At 41.8% G+C, this 12092-nt stretch overlaps 1 protein-coding gene across 4 annotated transcripts in view; it reads right to left on the bottom strand.

Annotated features, from left to right (window-relative positions):
* BAHCC1 (BAH domain and coiled-coil containing 1) overlaps positions 1-12092 on the bottom strand; it is a 132258-nt gene that overhangs the window by 49516 nt on the left and 70650 nt on the right. For all 4 annotated transcript variants that reach the window (XM_088474397.1, XM_088474387.1, XM_088474415.1 and 1 more), the window contains exon 4: positions 3668-3766. In XM_088474397.1, coding sequence (XP_088330523.1) covers positions 3668-3766 — 99 coding nt within the window. The remainder of the gene's footprint in view (positions 1-3667; positions 3767-12092) is intronic.

Raw genomic sequence — 12092 nt, 5'->3', positions numbered from 1 at the left:
TTCAACATACTAAAGGATATTCTGAAAGAAATAGACTCGCAAAGAAAGTCTCTCATGCCTGAGCGGTCTCTTTTGTAAAAGTGTATTTAGTATAACTGGTGAAAATGTGAGACGGCTAGAATGGTCCTTTAACTTGAGCTACCCATAAAACACTTGTGTTATTTGTTTAAATTTGTGAGCACACACTTCCTTGTCCACATCTTTTAAATGTCTAAAAATTTAAAGCAAAAAAATTATTTTATTTTTGGAATGCTAAATCTGTTCTTGTACTTTTAAGGCATAAAGAAGTAGGGTCTGTTACTTAGTGCATTTTCCCAGCTCAATTCATATGAGTGAAGGGGAATACAGAATGCATTGGCTCACTATTCCCTTGGATTAGGACAAAACCACAATATTATGAAAGGTGAGATCCATTAGTAGAAGTCTCTGTCAGCACAGGAGGTGCATGGAGACGAGTCTCCTGGAATCAGCAAGACAGGACCCTAAAGCTTGGATTCACTTTACGTCCGATCCTCCACCTGTTCAAATCTGGACAGCAAAAATATAACATTCAATGGAGACAAACTGTATGCCAGAAGCCAAGAAAAGACACCATGGTATTCAGCTGGCATGGATGCAGGACCTGCTCTGCTAGATGCTAGTCTATAACCAAAGAGGAATGAACGTCACTCCCCTCGTCTGGGAAATGAACAGGGTGCTATATATGGACACAAACTATCAATGTACCTTTTAAATTTTCACAGCCTGAAAGGTCAGATTGCATTTTGTATATTCCATTCTTGTGATTAAAAAAAAGGCATAGCTGGATTTTAGACACTCAGAAGTGCATAGTTTCCAAGGCCTCATGGGAACCACTATGGGAACAAATTTAAAGCATAACAAAGTTTGGAAGGCATCGGATTGGTTGCTACTATTAACACTACAATGTTACTGCGCACCAGATTTTATAAATGTTCCCCCTAGGTCTGTTTGAAAGCTTGCGGGTTATTTAGCCTGGCAAGCACCAGTGTTCCTGGGGTATCCAACTTCTTTCCCCTTTCTCAGCAGTTAGTTGTTTGAAGGGGATGTAGTCTGGAACCAGACGGTCTAAATGCCGACCGCCGGCTTCCAGACTGCTTTATCCCGACTAGGAACAAATGACAGGCGTCAAATTACCTTTGTACATGTTCTGAAGGTATGTTTTGCCTTCACCAACTGATACAATATAACAAAAGTGTAAACAGAAGTCATACAGACATTTAAGGTAGTTTGTATAAGAGATATGTGGCAGCCATATCAGTTGTTGCCTCAGGCAACAGAGTAGCTAGGCGATGACTAGTCAAAGAGCACATCATCATCTAATCTGCAATGTGCTCACTATGACATCACCATCCAATCTCAGACTAACCTGCTACATAGTGAACGTAATGCAGTAGCTGTCTATGTGACATCATTCCCCAATCACAGACCATTTTGCTGCATAGACTGTGTGGGGTATTCAATAAGCAACATAGTGCAGTTGTGACGTGTGATACCCAAACATTGCAGATTTGCATTCGCACTTATAGGGGGTTCAAAGAGAAATAATCGATGTTGGCGATTGTGAGATGCCGAAGAAATTGTCAGAACACCGGTGCCTAACAGCCATCGCTGCAAATGGAATAACCCCCCCCCCTGTAAATACTCACACTCTTGGTGGTCACATGTTGCCCACCACTTCGTTACATAATTATTTTTTTTTAAAAGAAAGTGCTTACATAATTTCTGTAAGGTGGGTGTGGCTTATTGTGACAAATATCTGTTCCCTATAGTGGGCGCTCTTTATTAATTTGATAGTAATCTCTGTCTCTGGCAATTGTTTATACAGTGCACAAGTCTCCAGGTCCCAAGTTCTCACCTATGAAAATTATAGACTTTCAAAGTCACTGAAATATCAACTTGCAGTCATGTTTACCACACTAAGGAGTAATACTATTTCTCCTGCATAACTGTGTGAAACACTTTGTTACACCTTAATGTCCCTCATTTACACAGATCTCAGTTTCCAGGTGTGTTTTGCCAAAGCTAAGAACTGCACTCTGTCTGCCAGGCCCTGCCCACCTGTGTCACATGGCAGCTTATGAAAGCCTTATATAATAGAATGCACAATTGAAGGCAAAACACCTGGAGAGGTGAACACTTCACATCATATAATCTTTAGTTAAGATTAGTATGCAACCTTTCATGGCCATTGAAAATTATCTAAATATATACATAAAAATAAAGATTTTAAGTATGTGTAAACAGATTGGTGACAACAGCAAATACAGTTTTATTCAAGTAAGATGTAACCTTTCCTCCTTTTTCTTGACTGGTGACTACAGACTACACAGATGTACATACTATACATATCCAATGTCTAGTAGGGTTTCAGGCAAAAAGACGACCAAGTATGTGATATTGTAACAGGTAAGGGCAATCGGCTCTCATCTGACAACAGCCGTTTAATGTAAGCAGGTGGTTACCTGCCTTCCTTTTCACGATTGCTGGCTGCAGACCATATAGATTTGCATACAATATTAAAGTTATTTTCTAGTCTTTATTTTACCTTTTTAACTTAATATTGCAACCAAACTGCTGCTCGCTATTCCTGCTGGCTCCTGAGCCTCAGAATGCATTGAGGGATAGATTAGTGAGGGATTACTGGAGGAATTTCATGCGGCAAGTAATACAGCATGTTGAGAAGGTTAAGTAAACGCAGGTCATAAAAAATTCAAGTCCGGTCCTGTTATTTCAGCTTATAACCAGAGCATGAAGGCTTGTGGGAATGCTGTGCCCGGCGCAGACTTTCTGCATGCAGGCTTGTCTAGTACCAAATGAAGTAGCAGAACTTTGTGCATGACATGTTACCCTCCAGGTGGTCAACATAAGAAAATATTATAAAATAAGTAAATATTTGTGTAAGTACATATATTGTCCAATACTAGCATGTCCATATTAATAGGGACATGTAAAATTTTAGACTATATCTTACTGGATGTTCTGGTGCAGGTAACAGAATACAGTATTGTGCAGAGAGTGCTATAAAATAAATAAATCCCAATGTAGTTAATTCAGATCTTGTTTGCACTTTAGTAAAACAAGCCACAGAGAAGTCAGGGGGTCTGTTCAGAGTTAGAATTTGTACCCTAATTTTTTCATTCATTTTTGATTGCAGTGGTTTAAGTTTTGGGTCATCTAAGGATAAATCAATCAGCCCCACATACAGAGACACAAACCTAACATCTACATTTCGCAGCTCACGCTGTCTTAGTTACAAGTTACCAGGAGTGCCTTGGAGGTCATTTTAATTTCTGATTGTGTAAAGAGCAGGTTTACAGAGAAACATTTGTGTGCAATACCCACTTATTGCTCGTAGGGGATAACTCATCGAAGTACAAATAATGTACACAAAGTCCTTGTAAGAAAGGAAATTAGTGACATCAGTTTGTCTTTTGTACTGAAAATAAATCATAATTAAAAATCTAGGTCTTGTTTTACTTTAGGCTTCAAACTGTAGTTGCATCAATTGGCCTTTAGGGACACTGTTTTATTGCACTCTACGTAAGACACTTTCAGCTCAATAAAAAAGTCAGCGATATGGAAACAAATTAACGAGAAATCATGTTGACATACATTCATATTGTATGGTGTCATTAGTAAGACTTGCCTTTTTGGGATTCGTAGAAGCGATGTTGTCCATACAAAACATTGCTGTTTCCGTGGTCCAAGTGGCTCATGGGTAGAAAAGTGGAAAAACGAGGATAACCTACAGACGCAGAAAAAAAATAAAATAATGGTAAACACAAGATATGAGATCTCGCTATATACATTTTATTGAAGGAAATCCAAGTGTGTTGGGTTGGAAAACTAAAACGCCACAATCTGCCTTTAAAACTTTTGCAGTTTAAAAAAAAAAAAAAGTTGGCACAATTGCCAATATTGATAAACAGACCCCTAGGGCTGGGTTTCCCCAAAATATGTCCACAGGGCAACCTAACAGTCCAGGTTTTAGGAAAATGCTTGAGCACAGATGGTGCGATCAAAATCAGTGAGTTACTAAGTAAGTAATCTGTGTGCAAGCATGGTTATCCTTCAAACCTGGACTGTTAGGGTGCTTTGAGGACAGAGGGGCTGCTATTGCGGCAGCATCTTTGTACCCAGTGGCTGTGCAATAATATGTAAACACCACAGGAAGCATCTTGTATTAAGACGCCTCCTGCCGGCTTCTGGTCCGCTGCAGCGTCTGAAGACGGAGCATCACATAAACTGCATGAACAGCAGACATCTGCGTAACCCTTGGGTTGCTCAGGCTGTCTGGGTAAGTCACACTGCCGGGGCCAGTGAAGCTGGGTCCAAAAGGACACAGGCACTGGTTTTGGCATGCCCAGAAAACGGGGCCCACACGCCCCATTTTCTGGAATGCTCACTATCGCCGTCCCCAAATGCCAGCAGCTTTGGGGCACCGTGACAAAAATAGCAGAAACAGTAGTACATATGCACACAGATCTGCAAACATCGGAGATTTACATAAGTATCCCAAAGTTTGGGAGACACTGCCATAGGAGTTACCTGTATCACACATTTGGTTTCATTCTTTTACTCATTCAAAAGGAATTTATTAATATTGCGCCAGCACGTGCCACAAGCACTTTATCTATAGAATTAAGATTAATTGCTAGTTATATGAAAAGTGTTAAAGCAACGGAATATGCTGCGCTATATAAGAAACTGTTAATAAGTAAATAAAATAAAAAGCAGATTAAAAAATGTAAAGCCAACTGCTGGGTGCTTGCTATAGGTCACTGGCACATTTGAACACGCTTTGTAAATAACTTCATTGTCTGAAAGAGGGAGAGGGAAATTCCCCAAATGACCATATTAGCGTATGCTGACTGCAATACCATTATTATTATTGTATCAGTGTCCTTCTGCAGTCTACTGGGAATTGTTGGTACCTAGAGATTGAGAAGCCAGTCACACAAATCCTGGGTCTACACTGCCCCAGTGTGATGTAAAAAGGAGGAGGAGCACCAACGTCCTATGCAATGGTAACTCTCTAACACATCAGTTACTGCAGGCATATCATTTCACAGGTTTTGCCACAAGTTCAACTGTTTTATAGATTCACATCTGATCTATGAGCTACATCTATGTTTATTAGCATGATCTGCAATACATGCTTCCGAGTCCTCTGGCAGCAGTCATGTAGAATCACACCAAAAGGACAGTCTGTACCTTGTTGCAGTGAAACAGTCAAATTTCCTTGACCTGAAGTGGAAAGATTTCAGTTTATGGAGGAGGACTGGGAAAGAGGAGTTCCAGCCTAGCTAAATTCTTGCAGCTGTCTCTTTTAATTGCTTCTTGTTAAAAGACTTTTACTAGCTTTCATTTAAGTAAACATCAGTCAGTAAATTCCTCTACCACAGATGCCCGTTCCCACATGTAACCTTCCACTGACCCCTGGACTCATCCACTGCCTCCCAGCACTTTCATATGCATTTACTGGAGGGTGTTGTAGGTGAACATCTGCTGTTGTCCCCCACTAACATCCCTCCAACCTGTTACAACAAAGAATAGAATTCTATCTTGCGGGTAAGAATCAGAGTTATGTGTCAGTACTGCAAAATGTTGATTACAGCAAATGTCAAATTTCATGTTACATCAGTTTGCATTAATGCATCAAGGTAGTATGTCTAACATCTCAAGTAACAGAGCGAGACTTACGTTAGAGGAGGCACTAATGAAAGTAGGCAGGCAAGTAAGTAACTGTACAAGTTACGGACAAGAAAAGGGGACCTACGGAAACGGTGCAGCCCGAGCAGGGGGAAGACGGAAACGGTGCAGCCCGAGCAGGGGGAAGACGGAAACGGTGCAGCCCGAGCAGGGGGAAGACGGAAACGGTGCAGCCCGAGCAGGGGGAAGACGGAAACGGTGCAGCCCGAGCAGGGGGAAGACGGAAACGGTGCAGCCCGAGCAGGGGGAAGACGGAAACGGTGCAGCCCGAGCAGGGGGAAGACGGAAACGGTGCAGCCCGAGCAGGGGGAAGACGGAAACGGTGCAGCCCGAGCAGGGGGAAGACGGAAACGGTGCAGCCCGAGCAGGGGGAAGACGGAAACGGTGCAGCCCGAGCAGGGGGAAGACGGAAACGGTGCAGCCCGAGCAGGGGGAAGACGGAAACGGTGCAGCCCGAGCAGGGGGAAGACGGAAACGGTGCAGCCCGAGCAGGGGGAAGACGGAAACGGTGCAGCCCGAGCAGGGGGCCTATGGAAGCTGTACACTAATAAATAACAAATAGACAAATGCTGCAGTATCACCACAGTTATTGAGGCAGTGCTGCCAAGCTCTGCCTTATGGGATGCCAACCATATTAGACTTGTATTAGAATAAGCAAAAGTTGTATTTTACCTTCATATCTTAAACCTACATACTGTACTGTGTTGCTAAGTGCTAGGTTCAGCTCTGATACTATGCAGAAGTCAGAACTACCTTTGAAATGTTGCTTATAGAGCCATTGTTCTTCCAAAATTAATTTCTCAAATTGAACAGGCTATGATCCAATAATAATCATCATAAGGTCACTAGAATACAGCAAAGTCCAGCAGACAATACAGAACAGAGTGCAGGCAGAGATAACTCCCTAAGCCACTTGTTACCTCTTATGCTCACTCTCAGACCAGTATCCTCCAGGTCACACAGCAAGAGAGCTATAAGGTGTAAAGGAAGGCGGCTCAGAAGCCAGCACAAGTCAGACTATCATGGTAGGTACAGAACTTGCACCCTCACAGCCCTCCTACTGAGCACTCTGGAGGATGCCTGTTTTCTGCTTAATTCATAGTGTAGAAGGCATAGGCCTGATGGCAGGTCACCTATGACATAGGATAGTAGGAGTTCCAGGAGTGCATCTACAGACATAGCAACTTTAGGCAGCGTTACCAGTGACCAAAAGTAAATGTTGTGATTACGGTGCAACTGAAAGTACATTTCCCATTCTGTATATATAGATCTACTGTACAGACATACTGGTTTGGTAATGGTTTTTCAACATAATAGGGAAATAAAATCACTCTCAAGGCTTTCGGTGTATCAGACTACCTAGGCTTAAGGCCTGATAAAGAATTTTAAATAAACCCATCATAATAGACATTGCCCTTCATATGACTAGGCTACCAGTGACTAAAGTTGGCTACGCACATATATATTTGGTCAGTAAGCTGAGCTCTAACTATATACTCTTCTACTATCCTACATAGCGCAAACATTTCATACACTACACAAATAAGGTTATGTAAACATTTAGTTCATTATTTTGAAAACAAGGTGCTCTTGCCCTGCTTTCTTACAGGGAGTCCTAACTAGCCCAGCACTCACTGGTAGATTTCACTTTAAACTTTAATGGCAAGACCACACTCGTGTGTAACAGGTGTTTTAACATCGTAAGCTGCCCCATTATGTAATCCATTAGCATTTAATTTCTAAAGAGGATAAATTATGCAGCAATGAACATTGAAAGGATCATAAGTCACATATAAGAATATGAAACAGAAAATAAATGTAGGTTGTAAACTTGCGTGCAGGGCCCTCGTATCTGTCTGTTATTACCCAGTCTTGTTCTACTACTGTTTGTTCCCAATTGTAAAGTGCAACAGAATATGCATGTGATAAGTAAATACTCGTAAATAAATAAGATGGCTCTGCCCATATGAGCTTACAATCGGAGGTGTGGGATACACTTGATGATACGGTAACAGAATAGAAAATGGAACAGTTGGTGGGGTAAGAGTACAGCATGATCAGGTGCCAATAATAAAGTAGCCATTTGCAAATGGCATTTCTATGTAGCCTCCAGTGGTTTGGTGTGGCTGGAATGAGAAGCCACTGTGTGAGGTAGAGGCATGCAACATTAGATCTAGGGTAGCAGATGCTGAACTAGCTTTTTCCTATGCATCTTTTACTCAGCCTCTCTCACAACCCATTCACCAAGATCAGTAAAGTGACTAGAACTTTACAGTTGGTGTGAACCAAGATATTTAACGATACCATTTGATGAATTCCTAACATGCTTAGTTCATCTCACACACATGGAAAGACCCATGAAATATAGCAAGGCCATATGCAGTTACATCTTGAAGGGCATGTCTTAGCAGTAACACAGTTAAGTAGACAAGTTCCTCAGCAGGCGATAAGGGATCTTTGAGAATAGGAAGGCTATTGAAGGAAGTGCTCTGTGACTGTGAATTGCAACAGCTGCCCCTTGGAAAAAAAAAATAAAAATGCGTCTCATCTTAGCCCCCAGCTCAGGAACAGTGCTGGCAATTCTGAGCCCCACTGAATGAAGTTCCGTGCAGCTGTGCTTTAGGAATTCCCAGGGTGAAGGGGCAGAGATGCCCGGGTACAAAATGTGCAGACACTTTGAAGCTTGGAGCCCACGCCAAGGCCTGAAATGGTTTCATTCAAGGACAGACAGACAAGAAGTCTTTGTGTGTGCAAAAAATTAGGAGATAGGAAGGCTAGGGAGGGTGTATAACACAGGCAGCATGAAAATACCAGCCTGACATCTGTCAGTAGGAAACAGCACTGGGTATATATACATATAGGAACTGAAAGAGGCTGGATTACATAGATGAACATGGCAACACCTATGTGCATTTATGCGTTTGCAAAACAAGACATTACTAAAATGTGAATAACATTTTGTTAGCTGAAGCATCTAAGTGCTTTCTTTCACCAAGGAATCTGTAGTGCTCCGGGTGTTCCAATACAATGTACACACACAATATTTATACTGGTAACAGACACATGCGGCTATTCACAGTTTAGTCCCCCCCTCCCCCCAAAAAAAATCCTGCAGAAATATTGTCTCCAAAATCCATCCAAATATCTATATTGATTGTTTCTCTAATGGAATGGCAACTGACAGGATGGGTCTAAGGGGCTTACGTATTAATAATCGTGGCACTGCTACGATTATTCTGTATTGCAGTGAAAAATGTAATTTTTAATGAAATATCTCCACTATGTACTAAACTGAACCTGCAGGGTTACTACCCCAGCATATTGGAGAAGTCTTTACCATTTGTGAAACACTCTTCTGGGGGAAGCTGACACAGCGCATGTGCAGTCTGTCAGTATGCGGACCCAGCCGGAGGCTGCAGGAGAGGGATCAGAAGGTCTCTCTCCTGCGAATATGCCTCCATAGGCTTAAAGCGGTTTACACCATTTGGGTAAACTACTGGGGCAAAACTCCTAAAAATCTTAGCTTTTCAGAGTTTGGTACATAGGGGTCAGAGTGTAATCCCCATGCATAAGGAGGACTGAGATATGCTGCGCTATTTATCCTTCATTTATCTTTCTGTGAAATCTTTGGTATTAGGCTATTAGTACATAGCAACAATTCATACAATTATGCAGGAACTGCAGTTCCCACATAATTATACGGAAAAACAGCTTGATAAATAGCCCCTAAAACTCAGTTTTGTGATATTGCAATGCTTCTTTTTTTCTTCTCTCCAATAAATATTAAGGGAAAATGAGATAACAAACAAAAAAAACACATTCGTTACAGGGCTTTACCCAGTTTATATTGGGCACTTGCTTGTGTGCTTACAGAGCTTACTATTCAGTAAAAGGTGCCATTGTTATATCAAAAGATTAAGTAGAGAAACAATCTTTTTACCTTTTCCCAGCGCTTTCCCATCATTCTTATTAAGGTATGAGAATAGTCTCCAACTACAGAAGCTAGTGAGCATCAACAGGTGGCCCAATTATTCTTGGGGCCCCGCCACAAGATCCTCTAGAACAGGCCTGGCCAACCTGTGGCTCTCCAGCTGTTGTGAAACTACACATCCCAGCATGCCCTGCCACAGTTTTAGCATTCCCTAATAGCAAAACTTTTGCAGGGAATGCTGGGACTTGTAGTTTCACAACAGCTGGAGAGCCACAGGTTTGCCAGGCCTGCTCTAGAAACCTTTAAGGACTATTGCTCTGGCCCCAGTGCATCACTGTAATCCACAACTGCCAATCTAATGGTTTCTTATTAATTTGAGACAACTATAATATGGTTGGTTGCTAGGGATATTGCTCAATGACATCAAATAAATCCTTCAGTCTCTTTATCCCATTTAAAAAAAAAGGGACTGTAGGCATCCAACAAACCAATAGTGCATCATTGCTACTAACAATATGCAACAGACGTTTGTGATCACTTCCAGCCCTGTCATGATAGGGTTAACGTGGGAATATTTTAGGAATTTTGATTGTTTGCAAGTTTAATTAAATTCTTTTATTTCAAGGCCTGAAGACAGAAGGAGGAGGGGAATCGGTATCAGCAGAGAGACATGAAAAATGGGTGGGGGAGGACTCGGCGATGTGGTGATGAGTGAATAGAGGGTGTGATGTTTATAAAACACAAAGGTGTATTTTCTCGTGATGGCATTACCAAGCAGCTTCCAGCAGGCACCTAGGGAATGACTGATCGAGAGGGGAAAGGAAATAAACTCTCTGGAGAATTTGGAGGATGAGGCATGGAGCTTGTTAACAGTCAGTGGATATGTATATTTTTCATCTGTCGGTAAACACATGATATTACGTTATGAAACAGAAGCAGAACAGTGGTTGGAGGAGTGTGCGCAAACCAAATTTTTGTAGAAGTGTCATGGGTCAGTAAAATTAAATAAATCAGTAAAGTTCTTTCCAACCCACCAAGTGCATTAATCTGCCAAGCAATGTAGCATAATAGATTTCTTTATTTTTTGGTTAATAAAAGGTGACCAGCCTTTTAATTGCAATGTATGCAGAGCTTGTTGTGTGCGGCATTGTACTGCATTTACAGGCAAGATAAAGGACACTGTAAATGGTGCCCATGTCCTGTGAAATAGCCCTGTGGCCTGACCCTGGCCCCCAATTTGGAGTCCTAAGTACTAGGCTGAAGATTAGGCAATTTGTCCCTGAAATTGTGGTTGTTTGGCATCTGACAAACTACAACTTGGTGATGCTGTGTTTAGCAGCTTGAGATCAGCAATTTGCCCACAACTGTCCTAACCATAAGGCAGGGAAATGACAGCTACTAAAACATTTGACAAGTAATTGTTGAAAACAAAACTCAACTTTGCTGGGTGAGACCCTAAACTGACAAACAGACTATTAAAAGAAAAACAGGCAACTAGGTTAATCTACTTATGCTGCACGGGTACGGCTGAGGAACACAAAGTGTGCGCTTGAAACTGACGACTGTTTTGGCAGATACATGAAAGGTAACGCCAGGTATTTCCTTGACACCCAACCCCACAGGAGATCCCAGGAGGAGATGGGAGGTGTAGGAGTGTCTTGGTTTATAAATACACATACCAGGTGACTGTGGGAAGTCTTGCAGAGAGCTGGCAAAAACACAGTATGCCTGTTGGCAACTCAGCCGCCAAAGAGCGCACCGCCTGCTGCAAGTCACCATCCAGGGATGGAGGCCATATTTGTCATCTCCTGCCACCCCCATGTCCTAAAGAATGCATATTTCAGGTAGACAGGCAGAGAATGTTACATAACATGGAATAATCCTCTAGTAGCATACATTTACTAATAAGTACAAAGTTTATTTTATGATATATAATTCCCAAAACTTAATTAGGGCAAAACTACAAGGTCCTATATAATGCATTTCATACTTTTATCAGCTATGTTGAAGTAAAGATATCTACTTTCACACCCCACCCATTTTTTAAAACACAACTTGTTACTTATAGTCTTTAAAAAGGTGCCAGGGCCCAGCCCGGCCACAGATGACCAGACCATGGGTTAGTTATCAGTGGGAACAACTGTGTCAATAACAACATCTGTATGTAGACTCATTAATATCTGCCAACTCCCTTCTCCTCACTCTCAGGCACACCCTGAGCCCCCTTGTGGCTGCAGCAGCGTGTAACCCACACTGTGCTGGAGAGCAAGAAGGAATCATGCATTAATCATGTAAATACTTATCGTATAAGTAGGGGCAATATAACATGGTGAAATGCAGAGAGCAGGATATTTAACTACAAATCTGGTTTTACCTTGTACACACACCACCACATTACACAGTACATAACATTGCTCAAACACCAAGG

Source organism: Taudactylus pleione, unplaced genomic scaffold (assembly GCF_031769625.1).
Source record: "Taudactylus pleione unplaced genomic scaffold, aTauple2 ptg000016l, whole genome shotgun sequence".
Classification (NCBI taxonomy): Eukaryota; Metazoa; Chordata; class Amphibia; order Anura; family Myobatrachidae; genus Taudactylus; species Taudactylus pleione.
This window is presented reverse-complemented; position numbering and strand designations above follow the sequence as displayed.